This window comes from Nelusetta ayraudi, unplaced genomic scaffold, assembly GCF_046127955.1.
Source record: "Nelusetta ayraudi isolate G7.1 ecotype Tasmania unplaced genomic scaffold, CSIRO-AGI_Nayr_v1 ptg000001l, whole genome shotgun sequence".
Taxonomy (NCBI): domain Eukaryota; kingdom Metazoa; phylum Chordata; class Actinopteri; order Tetraodontiformes; family Monacanthidae; genus Nelusetta; species Nelusetta ayraudi.
This window is the reverse complement of record NW_027466051.1, coordinates 186,046-202,500: the sequence shown is the minus strand read 5'-3', so window position 1 is coordinate 202,500 and position 16,455 is coordinate 186,046. Positions and strand designations below refer to the sequence as shown.

The window sequence follows — 16,455 nt, the reverse complement described above, 5'->3', positions numbered from 1 at the left end:
GCACTGACGAAGGTCCTGGTGCAGGGACAGAAACCTGACTAGCTCCTCACCCTAAACCTTGCCAACGAGAGCAGATCCCATGTTAGCATGCTGACGCTCTGCTCTGTGTTGGACAGGATCCGTGTCCTCTGTGTGACCAAGCCAAAGAAGCTCTGGAGCCGTTGTCTCACCGGGTGATTTGACCTCTCGGCGCAACAATGGTGGTTGTAGTGTGATGTCGCGTGACTTCATGCAGATTGTGTGTGTGTGTGTGTGTGTGTGTGTGTGTGTGTGTGTGTGTGTGTGTGTGTGTGTGTGTGTGTGTGTGTGTGTGTGTGTGTGTGTGTGTGTGTGTGTGTGTGTGTGTGTGTGTGTGGCACGCGCAGTTTGTCCTGCAGCAGGTGGACATTAGCCGTCCAGAAAACCGGCTGTGGTGGGACCAATACAGGTGGGACATCCCCGTCTTCCACCTGGATGGAGTCTTTGTGATGAAGCACCGTGTGGATGTGGCGCTGCTGGAGCGGCTGCTGCAGCAGGCAGAGGCTCGGACCACCTCAACACAATAAACACAAGGAATCAAACTGTGTGTGTTCCATGTGTGATGGCGGCCAATCAGAGCAGAGTACCGGTGGTGTCGCAGTCACAGGGTCACGTCCCAAGTTCACACCTTCTTCACACGTTGGTGTGTGGGGGTGGCTAAAGTTCAGTAGCGATAGTTCTTAACGATAGTCGGGGGGGGGGCAATCACTGCTCACCTCTACTACCACCCACAATGTGGAATTTTCGGGAAAACGGAGGTGGTGCTGACTCTGCCCATCTATATAAACAGCCAATGGTCAGGGGCTTTGAAAGGTTGAGATGGAAAGCAGCATGCTGGCAGCAGGTTAGCTGGTTCTCCAGGGAACTGAAGTACCAGGATCAGGGTCCCTGCTGGGACTCACCCCTGGAACAGGCCAAGTGTGGCTGAGTGCTTCCCTCTGTTGGAGTAAGGTGAAGGCTGCATTGATTGTGATCAACATGCTGTGTGCACGAGGAAGTGTAGATGCTGCGTGACCTGGTTCTAGATTCCACCTGGAGTCGTTCCGAGATCACGGCTGTTTGTGAAGAAAAATTTAATTCCTCCTTGTTATGATCCTATATTTCATTTTAAGCTCTTTGCCAACCAAAACCTCTTCACCTGTGAACACAGGGCAAGGTTTTGTTTCAGAAGCTGAAGCTCATTAGGTTCCTCCTCTTGACTGCTGCCACGGTGACTTTTGGTCCCGGGATCCGTCAGTGTGGTTCAGCTCAGTCAGCAAACATCTGGACTGCAGGAGCTCTGAGTTCACGGCTGCAGAACCAGAACTTCTCCAAGTCTGTGAACTCTGCTGGTTTCGGTGGAACTCTACTGGTTTCACTGGATTTCTGCAGGTTTCACAGGAACTCTGATGTAAAATGAGCTGCTCCTCTGTTGTAGTTTTTGTGCTGGTTTCAGCGTCATGGTGATTGTGGCTGTTGTGGGTCTGTCCGAAGCTACGTTGTGTCTCGGACCTATCGCCGACAGCTGATCCCTAGTGTCACCTGACCCTGGCAGCCTATTAACGTTTAACGCTGGCCGTCAGCCAATCGCAACCTTGCTCCGTAGAGGAGGGGCAGGTTTCCAGGGAGACGACTCAGCAGGTGAGTTTGAGTCGGTGAGGTGAGTCCATGGCGTCCGGCAGCAGGTGCGCAGACGTGCTGGAGGACCTGCAGAGGACCCGGAGGAATTTCAGCATTCTGAGGGAGGAGCTGAGCAGCAGGTCAGTCCCATGACCCCTCAGTTTGGCGTCACATGACCTGTCAATTTGGAGTCGCATAACTCTCAGACTTACTTTCTGTCAATTAATCATCTTTTTTTCAAAGAGCTGAATCACGTCAATGATCAATAACAGTCGGTGCCGACCGACCTGGTGACCTCATGAACTTGCGATGAGTCTGACGGAGGCGTCGTGTGACCTGAAGACAGACGTGACCAGCAGGGCTAACAGAGTGATCACTGTGGTTTCCAGGGAAACGGCTCCCGCTGCTGCTGCTGCTGCACCCAGCCAAGAGCTCAGGGACTCGCTGGTAGACATGTATTCAGGTAAAACACCACCAGATGGTGCCACCGGCTCACTGGCAAAGCAGTGGCAAGCGATTCTTGCTTAGTCCTCTTGGTGGAACTGCAGCTTCACACTGAACTGAAGGTCAAGATCACTAGCACAAAGCGGTGCTAATGCTGCAAACTTCACAGCAGCACGACAGCTGCAACAACCAACTGCATCTGAGAGCAGTGCCACCTCCTGGAGCACTTCTTGTCCACTGCCTGTCTCTAGGGCCGGAGCCAACGACTATTTTAATAGTCGACTAGTCACAGACTATTGAAACGATTAGTCCACTAATTGGATAATCATCAAATTTTTCTTAAATTTAGCATTAAAGGAGTTCGATAAATAAAGCTGAAAAGAACAAGCAATCCCTATTCATAGCCTTCTACCCTACGTAGCCAATGGGCAGTTGTTGTGAAAGGGTTGCGCAATGCCTGCAGCTATGTAGATTACCATTTTGAACGCAAACTCTTTGGAAACAACCGCGAAAATTCACATTCAAGGCCAGTCAGAAATACAGGACAAGCCCCCGCCCCGTATCGATTCGAAACGGGACACACAATTTCACTGTCAAATACAAAATGCGCTTATAAAATGTAGATTCAAGCTAATACGTTTTATTTGTGATGTCTCGGTCCGTAGTTCAAAATAGCTGTATTCTGAAGTTGCTACTCTTCACTTCTGTTTGATATTCTGGGTCATGTTTTGAGCCAGAACTTTTAATGAAGTTCTAACTATTTTGACTATGACACCGACTCTGTTTCGATCAACTGTCCGAAGCTAAAATGCCCCAAAGTGTTAAGTTTTGCACGCGTCACTGCCGTCTGGGACACCGCCATAAAGTCCCTACCGCTCGGTAGAGACGCTATTGCACACGTGCGACTTTCGGCAGAGAGTAATGTCGTGAGATGACTCACTCCACTGGAGAAACACGTCTGGCGACGATTGTCGACAATGGAATTCGTCGTCGACTATTTTCATTATCGATTTTTGTTGACAACGTCGATGAATCGTTGCAGCCCTACCTGTCACATCTTCACTTATTTATTGTTGTTGATTTGTAATTTTGAAATTTTCATCTTCATACATTTTTCTGATTTATCAGCCAGTGTCACTCTCTCTCTCTCTCTCTCTCTCTCTCTCTCTCTCTCTCTCTCTCTCTCTCACACATACACACACACACATTTTCTGGCTGGTCAGTAGATTACCACCACTTCAATTAGCCCTGTATCCACAAGGGAAGGAGGTTCTGAGATGGTCGTGGTGTTTGCTCAATCAGATGGTGGCAGGAATCTTGACATAAATTAATAAGTCTGATGTGGTATTGTCACAAGTACCGATACATCCGTTACCTGTTAGATACCAACACAAGAAAAAAAAACTGGTAACATCAGAACCGAGTCAGACCGCGGAGAAGAAGAAAACCTAAGAGTGGCATGTGGAAATATTTTTGATTGGAGATGAAAGGAGGAAGCAGGTCAAACCTGGCTAAACACCTCAAAGACAGGCACCCCAACTTCTTTAGAAAATTCAAGGTGAGTGAGTTTTCTTTTTGCTAGCACTGTGTGTCACATTACATTAACCCAAATATGCCTACATTTCGTCATTTGGGCTTGAGAGCCCACTGGGGCGCAGCTGCGCAGGCTTCTACTCTCCTTCTCAGACGCTCCCCCATGGTAATAGAGGTTAAATGTAATGTAACGATACTGCCTGCGTCATTATACATAAGGTGACACGATGAGATACTGTCTGACAGTCTCTTACTTTATGTTATTGAGACTAAAAGTTTTGTTTCCTTTACAGTATCGGTGTGACCCAGACCAGGAGAAGCAGGAGGAAAGTCACAAACGAACCCAGCCAAAAATCACTGACGCTGTTATGGTTGTGAGAAGCTGGTATTAGAGGTTTTAATTAAGTGTGATCAGGCTCCACACCACTGTTGTTTCGTTGTTTATTTCCGTATTTATAAGAAGCACAATATTGTTTGAGGCCACTGCTGTTCTTTTTTTAAATGTATAGTTACTCTTTGGTAGTTAGCCACTGGTATTGTAATTTAAATTCTGTGCAAAAAGATGTAGAGGCACAATGATGTTTGAAACAGTTTCCAATAAAGTAGTGAATTTAAAAGTACATGGGTTCTGGGTTTTTTTTTTTTTTTTAGAAACAAAATCATGGCATGATTTACAGAAAAAAATCATTCCATGAATTTGTATCGAATCGTGGAACTTTAAAGATATCGATATCAACTACTGAAATTCTGGTATCGTGACAACCCTAGTCTGATCGATAATGATCCGAACTTCATGATTATTTTGATCATTAAACTCCTCCTCCTCATCTGTCTCCACGCCAAGACATTCACACAAACACACGCACACACACATATACTGTGTCATATCGAGCGTTTAACTTTATTTGTGACTCGGTTTTAATTAAACCCGAGAAGCTGTTCTCTTATTGGTCGGTCCATTAACAAGTCTGTTAACTTCTTAACGAGGCTTTAACAAGATCATCGACGTGTTTGTTCTGCTTGACGAGCAACAAAAATTTAATGACAACAAGATTAGTGCTAATAAAGCAACCACTGTGAGCCACACACTGCAGGCAGGCAGGCAGGCAAATAGACAGCAGTGACACAGTGTGTTTGTTGTGTTGCAGTCAATCCGGCTGTGAACTCAGAGCTGCAGCAGCGACTGTCGTCTGGGAGCCGCAGCAGCAGCAGCTCAGACAGGTATGTCAGGCGGTCTGCAGGGGACGCCTCGGAGTCCATAGCAACGTGCACCAGTTGAAAGGGAAGCTGGGGGTGTGGCTAACGTCCGTGATGTCATTCACAGGTGCAGGCTGGGCATGGCCACTCCCACTCAGGGTCGTGTCCCTGCACACCGCACCAAGGTGGAGCCACCAAGGGGCGGAGCCAGTGGTGGTCAGGTGACCAAGACGGCGGCCAGGTGAGACTGAGCGTTCGGCCAATAGGAAGCCCCCTGGCTGATGAGGTCATCAGTCACTCGAACTTTAACCTGTGGTCGACTTGTGCTATCAAAGTGAGATTTGAAGCAGCTCAAATAATAAAGTGGCAGCATCCAATTAAAACGGTCGACACTTTATTAACTCTCCGGGGGCATGGTGAGACAATATGACCTTTAGGGTGAGATGCCGCTGCCTTCGTCAAGCACCTGGTGACACCCCGGCCAATCACAGCGCAGCTGTTGGTCAGCTGACACTCACCTGCTCCACTCATGTCCTGCAGCTGTCATCAGGACGTCAGTCGGCCAATCAGAGGCAGCGAGGCTCCTCCTGCTGACCACACGGACAAGAAGGTCCCCATGCTGCTGAAGGAGCTGGACACCATGAGGGCCACCAACCACAGAGTGAGCCACACCTGTGTGTGTCTGTGTTTGTTTGTGTGTGTGTGTGTGTGGGTGTGTGTGGTGCAGTTACGTGTGTGTGTTGCAGCTGCTGGATCAGCTGGTCCTCAAAGAGACAGCGCTGCAGAGACAAGAGGTGGAGGAGGAGCTGCAGGTGGAGAAGCAGGAGGCCCAAAGCTGGGAGAGACCCACAGGTAGGAGGACTGTCTAAACAGTCACAGCAGCTGTGATTGGCTGCTCATTCTCCAATCATCGCCGCCCCTACAGCCCTATTGGAGGAGCTGCTGGCAGCACAGAGAGACAGAGAAGAGGCTGTGATGTCACGCCTCCTTCTGGCCAATGAGGACAGAGATGAGGCTGTGCGCCGAGTTCGGCAACTGCAGCAGGCATTCGAGTGAGACACACATGCACACACACTCCTTCTGTCCTTAGGTGTGTGACGATGTCGAGGTTGAGAATGACGGGAACTTGTGGTTCTTCTGCAGGTCTGAGCAGCCCTACCTGGATCAGAGTCACATGGTAACGACCAATCAGCTGCCTGCTGGTCGGGGCTCTGCCCACCCATCCTTAGCCGCTTGTCTGAGTGATCCTGTCTGTCTGCCGGTTTCCAATCAGAACGTGGACGAGCTCCTTTGTTGCGTATGTGCCGCCAACTCCGCCCAGGAAGTGCAGCACTTTGGCACCGCCCTCGTTCGCTCCCTGCAGGTGGTGAGAGAGCGGCGCCATGACATCACTGGCGAGGAGATGGAGGCGCTGATGGCAGAGCGGAACGCTGCCCTGGCCAAGGTAAGGTCACTGAGGTCAGACGTCATTCTGGCTGTAAAGTCGCTGCATCCACACACACTGTTCTTAGCCGTTTGACCGCCTCTGACACAAAGAGCTCCCACATCGAATCAGCAAGTGCTAAAGCGAACACTACATCAGCTCCCCACCTAGCGTCAGTGAATGTCTCTGTCGAAAGCTAAATTCAAATGTTGTGTTTAGTGGCTTTGTGTTGTGTGAAGTTGTGTTGATTGTGCAGTTTAACCTGAGTTGTGCGCTGTAAAAACCCAAACCTCAAATATTTATGTTCTAAATGTGAACATAAATATTTTAAGTGGAGTGAAAACAAAACGCTGCTGAGACAAATATTAACAGTCAAGCTGCTGTTGGTCACTCAAGTGTGTGTGTGTGTGTGTGTGTGTGTGTGTGTGTGTGTGTGTGTGTGTGTGTGTGTGTGTGTGTGTGTGTGAGAGAGAGAGAGTCTGCGTGAGTGTGTGTTTGAGGGGGCTGGTCTTCTGCTGTTTTTATTCAAGTTTCCTACAGCTTCTGACACCACGTCCAACAGCTTTCCTTGCTTGATTACTTTGCTGTTTATTTGTCCGTCAGGCCTTCAGTCAATAATCAAGAAGTAAAGCTGCTGCTGCTGCTGCTGAGCTTCATTATTGGCGTAGCAGAGAGTCCAACAACGAGGAGCTCGTTGGCCAGTTGGAGCTCAGCATGTGTCACGTAGAATGGCAGCCGATTGCCGATTGACTGTTGCACCTTATTACTGCTGGCGTCCGCACAGGCTAGCTTCTTTTATTCCTTTGTCCTGTCTGTCCATAATTGCATGCAGAAATTTGTCTGAATGTCTTTATGATGGCTGACAGATTTCTGTTCAAAAGAAGACCTTGAATCACACAGGTCGGTTCAGGAACTACCTGTCAAGTGGTTTTATTATATGTTTATGTATTAGTGAGATTCTGGTCATGACCGGACTGAGGGAGGAATAGGGAGTGAGAAAGAGAATAGAAATGGGAGGTGGGTAGGGCTGCACGATTCTGGAAAAAAAAATCAGAATCGTGATTTCTTATTTTCAGAATTGAGATCACGATTTTCTTACATTTTTTTTCAAGACAAATATCTATTAAAATTATTGTCTGGAGTTCATGTGCCACTTTTGCATGAAGCACAAGTGTGTGTCATATATATTTCTAAAATTGCTACAATTGTGCGTCATGCAAAAGTGGCACGTCAACTCCGGTCATCAAAACGAACAGTCGTAACTGCAACATCTGACTATTTAGTAAAGTGATCATATTCAAATACAAATGATTCCCAATCCTAAGAACCAGAGGTGGAAGTAACCAAGTACAAATACTTTGTTACTGTACTTACGCACTGGTATCTATACGTCACATACTAAAAAGTACAGCACTGTTACTTTTACCAGAGTATTTATTTATACAAGTATCTGTGCTTATACAAACTAGTACAGAATAAAAATACTTTTCCCAACCCTGCAACATAGACAAATAGGTCAATGTTTTTGGGCTTCAGTGAGTCTTAGTCTATAGCTTCGTCAAAATGTTAGTCTGTGGTGATGTTTGCGGTGGTTGGCTAAAATTGTAGCATTTGCTTGCGCAGCTGCGATTAAGTCAAAACCCTCTTTGCATGTAACGTTCTTTTGACTGTCATCATCTTCTCTGAAACTGAAGAACCTCCCGAGCACGGTTTGTGGTCTCTTTTTTTTGGTACGAGGTCAGTGGGGCTTTATTTTGTCACCATGGACTAATGCATTTTCTTCTAAATTAATTTTGTTGGCAGCACAAGTCTTCCTGTCGAAGCATTTCACGTGTTCACGATGTCGGCAAAACTGCGCTTTTCACGCAGGAAGTTTTCCCTATCTGCCACCGGATTGGCTGTTCTGTATTCTGTGTGACACAATGTTGCGTTGTCATCTGCTGTGTGAGAAAGTAGGATCGCTTGTTTTCGTGCAGTTGATGTCCCGATTGAAAATGTTGCGGGAGAAATTAGAAGCCCTGAGTTTCTTGCAGCTGATGAGACAGAATCGCAGATTTTTTAGAAATGAGATCGCTGCAAGCATGACTTGAGATCGTGATTTCCTTTTTTTACGATTAATCGTTCAGCCCTAGATGTAAGTGAGGTGCGGGGAGGGGGACAGGGGACAGGGGACAGAGAGGGATAACAATCCAGTAACAAACTAATTCAAATTAAAGCTGCAAGCAACGTTGATGGGGCTGAGCCCGATCATCGCGACCGCCCCTCCGACACCTGCCGATGCACCCCGACACCTGCCGACCCCTCGCGATGCCTGCCTATACCTGTTGACCTCTGCCGACCTCAGCCGACCGCCCCCAACACCCGCCTACGTCCCCGGCACATGGCGACACCTCCCGACGCCTGCAATCCTCTTCTGACGCCTTCTGACTCCTTCAGATGCCTGCTGACTATTCAGATGCCTGCGACCCCAGTAGACCCTTCCTATAGGTGGCGTTATGGAGCACCTAGAGTTGTCATTTTTGCATTAAAATAAATTGTTCATCGGTCCTGATGTTCGTGCCGAATTTTGTCAAATTTGAATAAGGTTAAAGGTTTCAAAAAGAGGGGTATTGGTTTTTTTAGCCTGTAAAATTGATCAAGGTTAAAGGGGTCAAAATAGGGTTCAAATGTGAGCAGAAATTTGGTTATGACATTTTTGGATCATCATATTACTTTAATTGGGCACTTTCTTTTCTTTGATCAGAAGTACACGTCAGTATTTTTTTTTTCATGACGCTAGCCCCTTCCTTTTTTGAAACAAGGGCGGGGTAAGTTGGGTTTTGTCACTTGTAGATGTACACTGTACGGAAATATTCAGTAAATTTTTTTTTTTAAGTGATCTCACCCAAAACCGCAAAAAAACCCAAACAATTTTCTAAATATTTTGTTCTTATTTGTTTACGTTTTGACATAAGAGAGCCACCACTACTTTCTCCCCCTCCTTTTTCTCCCCCCCCCTCCTTTTGCTCCTCAAGGTGTCAAGCGTCTGTGGACACTCACACAGTGCGTTTACATGCAGAGCTTCATCGGACTAAGCAATAATTCGTTTTTCTCGTCCAATCGGAGTTCTCACCTTCTCCCCCTATACATGCAGCTGAGAAATTTGAATTATTGACGGGAACGTGTCCTCCTCCCAACAGTAGGGGGTGGTGTGAGTCTTTTCAGCTGGTCAGCTGCTTTCGGTTGACATATTAAATCATTACGATATGTACGATAGTTCATAATGTACGTGTTACTTACTTTGCAGATAAGGTGTACCCTATTTCTTGTGCTCATGGGGATTTTAAAAGGCAGACAAGAACGTTGTATGCTGTTGGAGGGCTTCGATGCTACGCTTTGTGTCGTCTCTACGGACCTGAAACTCTCGCTCTTGTTGGATGTGGGTTCGGAGCACCGACTGGTGGGACAGGGTCGTATTGAAGGAGTTTTCGGACACGGAATGGAAAGACAATTTCCGATTGACGCGCAGATCATTCGACAAACTTTGTGGACTGATGAAAGATGTTTTAAGTCCCTAGGAGTTGACTGTTGGAACACCAACTCCCCTCCAGATGATAACCGATAGTGGTGTAAAGATAAACAGATTTGAATCGGTTATCGGTCTGTGACGTATGAGATCCGAGTACATCGGTTGATGGAGCCCTGGATCGGTAAAGATAGGGAAAGTAAAAATAAGCACTTGGGGTTAAATTGTCCATTTGTATTGAATCGCACTGAACCGAATCGGATCGAATCATACCAAATTATTAACTATTTTTTATGAATCGTCCCTGAATCGGATCGTAGCTTGTGAATCGAGATTTGAATCGGATCGTTTTGTGAGTGAAAGATTCACACCCCTAATAACCGCCATTGTTTCATACAAACTGGCTAGCTTTGCAGAATACCGCGTCGCAAACCAGTTTGGAGTGCACAAATCCACAGTTAAAAAGTTTGTGTACAGGTTTTGCAAAGGAACGGCGTCTTCAGTTATACTCACGTCCATTAAAGTGCCGACTGTGGAGGAAGCTGGTGCCGCTGCACGCCGTTTCCAGAAGAATAACAACGAAATTACCAAAATAAAAACAAATCAGAAAAACATCTCTTTGGTGTGCTTTTATTTACAAAGTTAAAATTCTTCTAACTTACAAAAAATATGAACGAAAAGGTAGAAATATAAATATGAAGGAATACGTATTTGTTCAGAGGTGCGCAAAGCCGGAGCCCTGCATTTGCTGCGCTACCCTTTTTAAAAAGGTCTCCGTTGCGCGTTATTTTAATATGTCCATCTCTTTTAGAAGAGAAAGCATCGCCCCGGTCTCATCCTCTCTCCAAATGTCAACATTCTTATTCTCGCTTGCCAGGTTGTTTCGCGCCGTCTGTTTTGTTATGATGTAGTTCTGCGGTCATGAGTCGCGAGAGGGAGGCGTGGCGCGTGCGCACTCTCATTGTCCAGTTAATAGTCCGACTAAGGCGTATACATGGCAGAGAAATTCAAATTCCAATCGCATTATCTGGGTGTCTCAATCGGAGTTCTCCAATTCCAATCGGAGTTCTCAAACTGCGATCATAATCGAACTAAGGCAATAATTCGAATTTCTCTGGTGCCATGTAAACGCACTAATTGTTGCATTAAAAAATGTTTTCACCAGTCCTGATGTGCTTGCCGAATTTCGTCAAAATTGATGAAGGTTAAACAGTTCAAAATGGGGTTCAAATGTGAGCAGAAATTCGGTTATGACATTTTTGGATCATCAAATTATTTTAATTGGACACTTTCTTTCGATGTGAGGGGGAAAACTACATGACTAAATTCGTTGACCTTGATAAGTACACGTCAGTATTTTATTTTAATTTTTTTCGTGACGCTAGCCCTTTCCTTTTTTGAAACAAGGATGGGTTAAGTTGGGTTTTGTCACTTGTACGTGTACACTGTATGGAAATATTCACTAAAAAAAGTAAAGTGATCTCACCCAAAACCGCAAAAAAACAATTTTCTAAATATTTTTTTCTTATTTGTTTACGTTTTGACATAAGAGAGCCACTACTCCTTCCCCCCTTCCTTTTCTTCCCCCCCTCCTTTTGCTCCTCGAGGTGTCAAGTGTCTGTGGACCCTCGCAGATACACTGACCCTGTTTGCACTTGGTCATTTCATGCGTTTTTCGTATTCCGATCGGCAAAAAACACACAAAGTAACCAAGTGCAAACGGTCCAAATCCCTTTTGTCATCTGAATACCCAAACAACCTCGGGGAGGTCTTTGCAAGGCCTGAGGATCTGGTGATGTGTCCGTGCCACCTCAGTTTGCGCTTCATGACAGTGGAGAGCAGGTCATTTTGTGGGCCGATGGCTTGGCTGATCTTTTGCCGAACTTCCTCGTTTGTGATATGTATTCGCTTCGCATAAAATCGCATTCGTCACGGACGTGCGAACAGAATGCGAGCTCAGTCCACATTAAGGACCGCCTACTCCACTCACCTCTCCCGTGTACGTGCTTGGTCGGCGCCCCACCTCCTGGCGTTGTCATTATAAAGTTACAAACAGCGAAAACAAATCATTTTTGTTAGACTCTTTTATTAGGATGCTAATAAATTTCATTCCGCATTAGCGTATTTTGTCAGCGGAGCAGCGGTCGCAGTTTCCCACATATGAGATTAAATGTGCGACGTTGCATCCGAAAATTTGCCAGCATTGTCAGATTTTCCCACTCTGGGACCCGTTTTCTAAAAATACCATTTCGGGGGACCCAAAATGCCTTTGCCATATGGACGAAACGCCGTGACGGGTAAATACTTTACCCTTTCCACCAAAAAACATTCCCGTGTGGACAGGACCTAACACTAGCTAACCTTGAAATAACCCTGAACTATCCCTCTTAGTTAATCCAGATTGTGTCTCCACAGTGTAAACAACTGGAACAGGATCTGATTCAGGAGAGAGAGCAGTGGCCGAAACAGGTAAGAACATACACACTCTCTCTCTCTCTCTCTCTCTCTCCCTAGTGAGACGTGTGTGTGTGTGTGTGTGTGTGTGTGTGTGTGTGTGTGTGTGTGTGTGTGTGTGTGTGTGTGTGTGTGTGTGTGTGTGTGTGTGTGTGTTCATGTCATGGCTGGTGTTGCACTCTCTCGCACTTGCACACACACCCATGCAATCAGGTTCCACCTCCAGTGACCTGTTTCTTTGGCTCTGCCCCCCCCATATACAAGATGTGGCCTCCCTGCGAACGCTGACCTTCCAGGGGGAAGGGACAATAATTGTGTTTTCTGTGTGTGTGTGTTTGTGTCTTAATTGTATTTATTGGGGCTGAGCCCGACGAATGTCGAGGCTCGAAGCCCATTGTTATTCTAATGTTTATCGGGGCTGAGCCCGATGAACGACAGGGCTCGAATGTGCTTCGAGCCTCGTCTTTCGCAGGGTGAAAGACCCATTGTTTTTTCGAATGTTCATTATTATTGTTATTATTATTATTTATTATTATTGTTTTTCATCTTACACGCTTTTCACCCCAATTTTGACCCCTTAAACCTTGTTCAAAATTGATGAAATTCGGCACGCATGTCGAGATCAGCGAAAAAGTTTTTTGATTCAACAATGACAGCTGCAGGTGCTCCATAGCGCCACCTACAAGTAAAAACACTAACACCCTCACGAGAAATCACCCAGTTTTGAGACAAGAACCCACGCCTTCAGGTCGTCCACTTCTACATCTCATGCACTCTAATTTTTGCATTTCGACAAACAGGAAGTGAGTTATTTCCACTCGTTTGAAAACTTCAAAAACGTCAAAATCAGCGTCACATTCATTTGTTGTCTCATTTTCCTACTGTCACCGGCCCTGTTTGCACTTGGTCATTTCAAGCGTTTTTCGTGTTCCAATCGGCAATAATCACACAAAGTAACCAAGTGGAAACAGTCCAAATCCGTATTGTCATCCGATTACTCAAACCACCTCAGGGAGGCGGTTTCGACGCTTCGCATAGCATAGCATAGCATTCCTCACGGACGTGTGAACAGAATGCGATCTCAGTCCACATTAAGGACCGCCTACTCCGTGTACGTACTTGGTTGGCGCCCCACCTCCCGGCGTCGTCATTATAAAGTTACAAACAAGAAGCGAAAACAAATCATTTTTGTTAGACTCTTTTATTAGGATGCTAATAAATTTCATTCCGCATTAGCGTATTTTGTCAGTGGAGCAGCGGTCTCAGTTTCCCACGTATGAGATTAAATGTGCGACGTTGCGTGCAACCGAAAATTTGCCAACCACTGTTGATCCGAAAGTGAAGTCGTCGCCACTCTGTCCCACCAGTCGTTACTCCTTGTTCGGATCCATACGCATCTCTCTGGTTCTGTGGCTATCAGAGCAGAGACAAATGCTGCAGCCCTCTTTCTTCTCCATGCTGCTCTTCTCTTTAGTTGGCGCTCTAAGACCATTGACCGGCTTTGTCCACGACTTCCGATAATACGGACGAGCTGCAGTAGAATTAAAATGAGTGACTTGATATAGTCCGCAAACAGGAAGTTGATTTTTATTCAAACTAGCTGTAGTTTTGCGCTTTACTGCCCTTAGTGGTTAAAAATGCACTGATGCGATCACAATGGCACGCTTGAGACTCATGTTAATGCTATGTGCGAACAGATGCTTCAGGATGCGTACTTCGTGATACGATCCCCCAAAACAGTTGCAAGTGACCAAGAGCGTTTGACTGCTCTGCATTGTCTCTCAGGGTGCAGCTGGGATCGTTGATGGGTCGTTGCCACCTGCAGAGCCAAAAACAGTTCTCACCTTGTCCCCGTATACATGCAGCTGAGAAATTTGAATTATTGACGGGAACGTGTCCTCCTCCCAACACTAGGGGGTGGAGTGAGTCTTTTCAGCTGGTCAGCTGCTTTCGGTTGACATATTAAATCTATTATGATATGGAACGATAGTTCATAATGTACGTGTTACTTGCTTTGCAGATAAGGTGTACCCTATTTCTTGTGCTCCTGGTTATTTTAAAAGGCAGACAAGAACGTTGTTTGCTGTTGGAGGGCTACAACAACACTTTGATGCTACGCTTTGTGCCGTCACTACGGACCCGAAACTCTCGTTCTTGTTGGATGCGGGTTCGGAGCACAGACTGGTGGGAGAGTTTGTGTACAGGTTTTGCAAAGGAACGGTGTCTTCAGTTATACACACGCTCATTAAAGTGCCGACCGTGGAGGAAGCTCGTGCCGCTGCACGCCGTTTCCAGCAGAATAACAGCGAAATTACCAAAATAAAAACAAATCAGAAAAACATCTCTTTGGTGTGCTTTTACTTGCAAAAAACGTATAAAAAATGTGAACGAAAAGGTAGAAATATAAATACGAACAAATACGTATTTGTTCAAGGGTGCGCAAAGCCGGAGCCCTGCATTTGCTGCGCTACCTTTTTAAAAAGGTCTCCGTTGCGCGTTATTTAAATATGTCCATCTCTTTTAGAAGAGAAAGCATCGCCCCGGTCTCATCCTCTCTCCAAATGTCAACATTCTTATTCTCGTTTGCCAGGTTGTTTCGCGCCGTCTGTTTTGTTAGACGACGTAGTTGTGCGGTCATGAGTCGCGAGAGCGAGAGCGAGGCGTGGCGCGTGCGCACTCGCGTTGTCCAGTTAATAGTCCGATTAAGGCGTATACATGGCAGAGAAATTCGAATTCCAATCGCATTATCTGGGTGTCTCAATCAAAGTTCTCCAATTCCAATCGGAGTTCTCAAACTCCGATCATAATCGGACTAAGTTCTCCGATCATAATCGGACTAAGGCAATAATTAGAATTTCTCTGGTGCCATGTAAATGTGTGTCTGTGAGGGTCCACAGACGATTGACACCTCGAGCAACAGTAGAAGGGGGGGAGAAAAAGAGAGGGGAGAAAGGAGTGGTTGCTCTCATGTCCAAATGTAAACAAATGAGAAAAAAAATATTTAGAAATTTGTTGGGTTTTTTTTGCGGTTTTGGATGAGATCAGATTTAGTTGTTTTTTTTAGTGACTATATCCGTACAGTGTACACGTACACGTGACAAAACCTAAGAAAAAGAAAATACTAACGTGTACTTCTTATCGAGGTCAACAATTTAGTCATGTAGTTTTCCCCCTCACATCGAAAGAAAGTGTTCAATTAAAATAATTGTCAAAATTGTAACCGAATTTCTGCTCACATCAGATCCCCATTTTGTGTCAGGGAGGCGGTCACGGCAACGCTGCTTTCAGCTTTAATTGATGATTTGTTTGATCCATTCAGGAGCCGCCAAGGCTGAACAGACAAAGAGGCGGCACGCTGAAGGACAGACAGCCTCAGGAGGCCGAGCAACAGGTATCAGGAACCAATCAGAGGTGAGAGCCGTTGTAGAGACTAGCTGCACACTTAGCCACCTACATGCTAACCCAGATAGCAGACACAGTTAGCCCTGTCCACCTGCTGACCACCCCTCCCCCACCTCTCCATGTGCAGTGACAAGATGTCTTCAGCATGCCAAACCCCGCCATCCCTGGCCCCGCCTTCCCACCTCAGGGAGAGGCAGCAGAGTTTAGAGGCGGAGCTTCTGCGCTGCCAGGAGGCAGAGCTAGAAGCCAATGAACAAGTGCGCAGGTTAGACTCACACATATTATACACACACACATTCACACATGCAGTCTGATTCAGAGGTCAACAGTGAAGGTCATTGGTGTGGCTGCAGTGATGTCACTCGTGTTGACTTCCAGCAGAATGAAGGGGAATCTTCTTCCTCTTCCTCTCTCTCTCTGTCTCTCTCTCTCTCTTTGCGGTGGGGACGAGCCAATGAGATTCTGATGAAATCACATTAAGTCATCAGTCATCAGTGGCGTCCTGCCACCCTCTCTCTTTTCAAAAATGTCACATTGTCCAAAGTTTGAAGTCAAAACTTTGTGAAAATGAAGACGACATGCACGGCTAGCCTAGCATCCTCACCTGAAGTGTGTGTGTGTGTGTGTGTGTGTGTGTGTGTGTGTGTGTGTGTGTGTGTGTGTGTGTGTGTGTGTGTGTGTGTGTGTGTGTGTGTGTGTGTGTGTGTGTTCAGGTTGGAGCGCCTGGTGGACGTTCTGAGGAAGAAGGTGGGAACAGGAAGTCTGCGCGCGGTCATCTGATCACATTTCTCTTCAGTTTTATCTGTTCAACATCAACTTTATTTGAAAGCCATCAATGGAAACTTGAAGCCAATAAAATCTTTGTGATAATTTAAACGAA

General features: G+C 46.1%; 1 protein-coding gene across 4 annotated transcripts in view; it reads left to right on the top strand.

Moving 5' to 3' along the window:
• mipol1 (mirror-image polydactyly 1) overlaps positions 1-16,455 on the top strand; it is a 21,842-nt gene extending 5,387 nt beyond the window's left edge. The window contains exons 1-14 of one of the 4 annotated variants that reach the window (XM_076022382.1): positions 666-1,349; positions 1,390-1,757; positions 2,007-2,080; positions 4,743-4,815; positions 4,919-5,032; positions 5,332-5,452; positions 5,538-5,643; positions 5,717-5,843; positions 5,935-5,968; positions 6,065-6,235; positions 12,135-12,188; positions 15,493-15,584; positions 15,703-15,840; positions 16,289-16,455. In XM_076022382.1, coding sequence (XP_075878497.1) covers positions 1,666-1,757; positions 2,007-2,080; positions 4,743-4,815; positions 4,919-5,032; positions 5,332-5,452; positions 5,538-5,643; positions 5,717-5,843; positions 5,935-5,968; positions 6,065-6,235; positions 12,135-12,188; positions 15,493-15,584; positions 15,703-15,840; positions 16,289-16,355 — 1,263 coding nt within the window. In that variant the 5' untranslated portion in view covers positions 666-1,349; positions 1,390-1,665 and the 3' untranslated portion in view covers positions 16,356-16,455. Of the gene's footprint in view, positions 1-665; positions 1,758-1,860; positions 2,081-4,742; positions 4,816-4,918; positions 5,033-5,331; positions 5,453-5,537; positions 5,644-5,716; positions 5,844-5,934; positions 5,969-6,064; positions 6,236-12,134; positions 12,189-15,492; positions 15,585-15,702; positions 15,841-16,288 lie in introns of those variants that run through there. The other 3 variants (XM_076021518.1, XM_076023171.1, XM_076023904.1) reach the window with 3 other exon arrangements.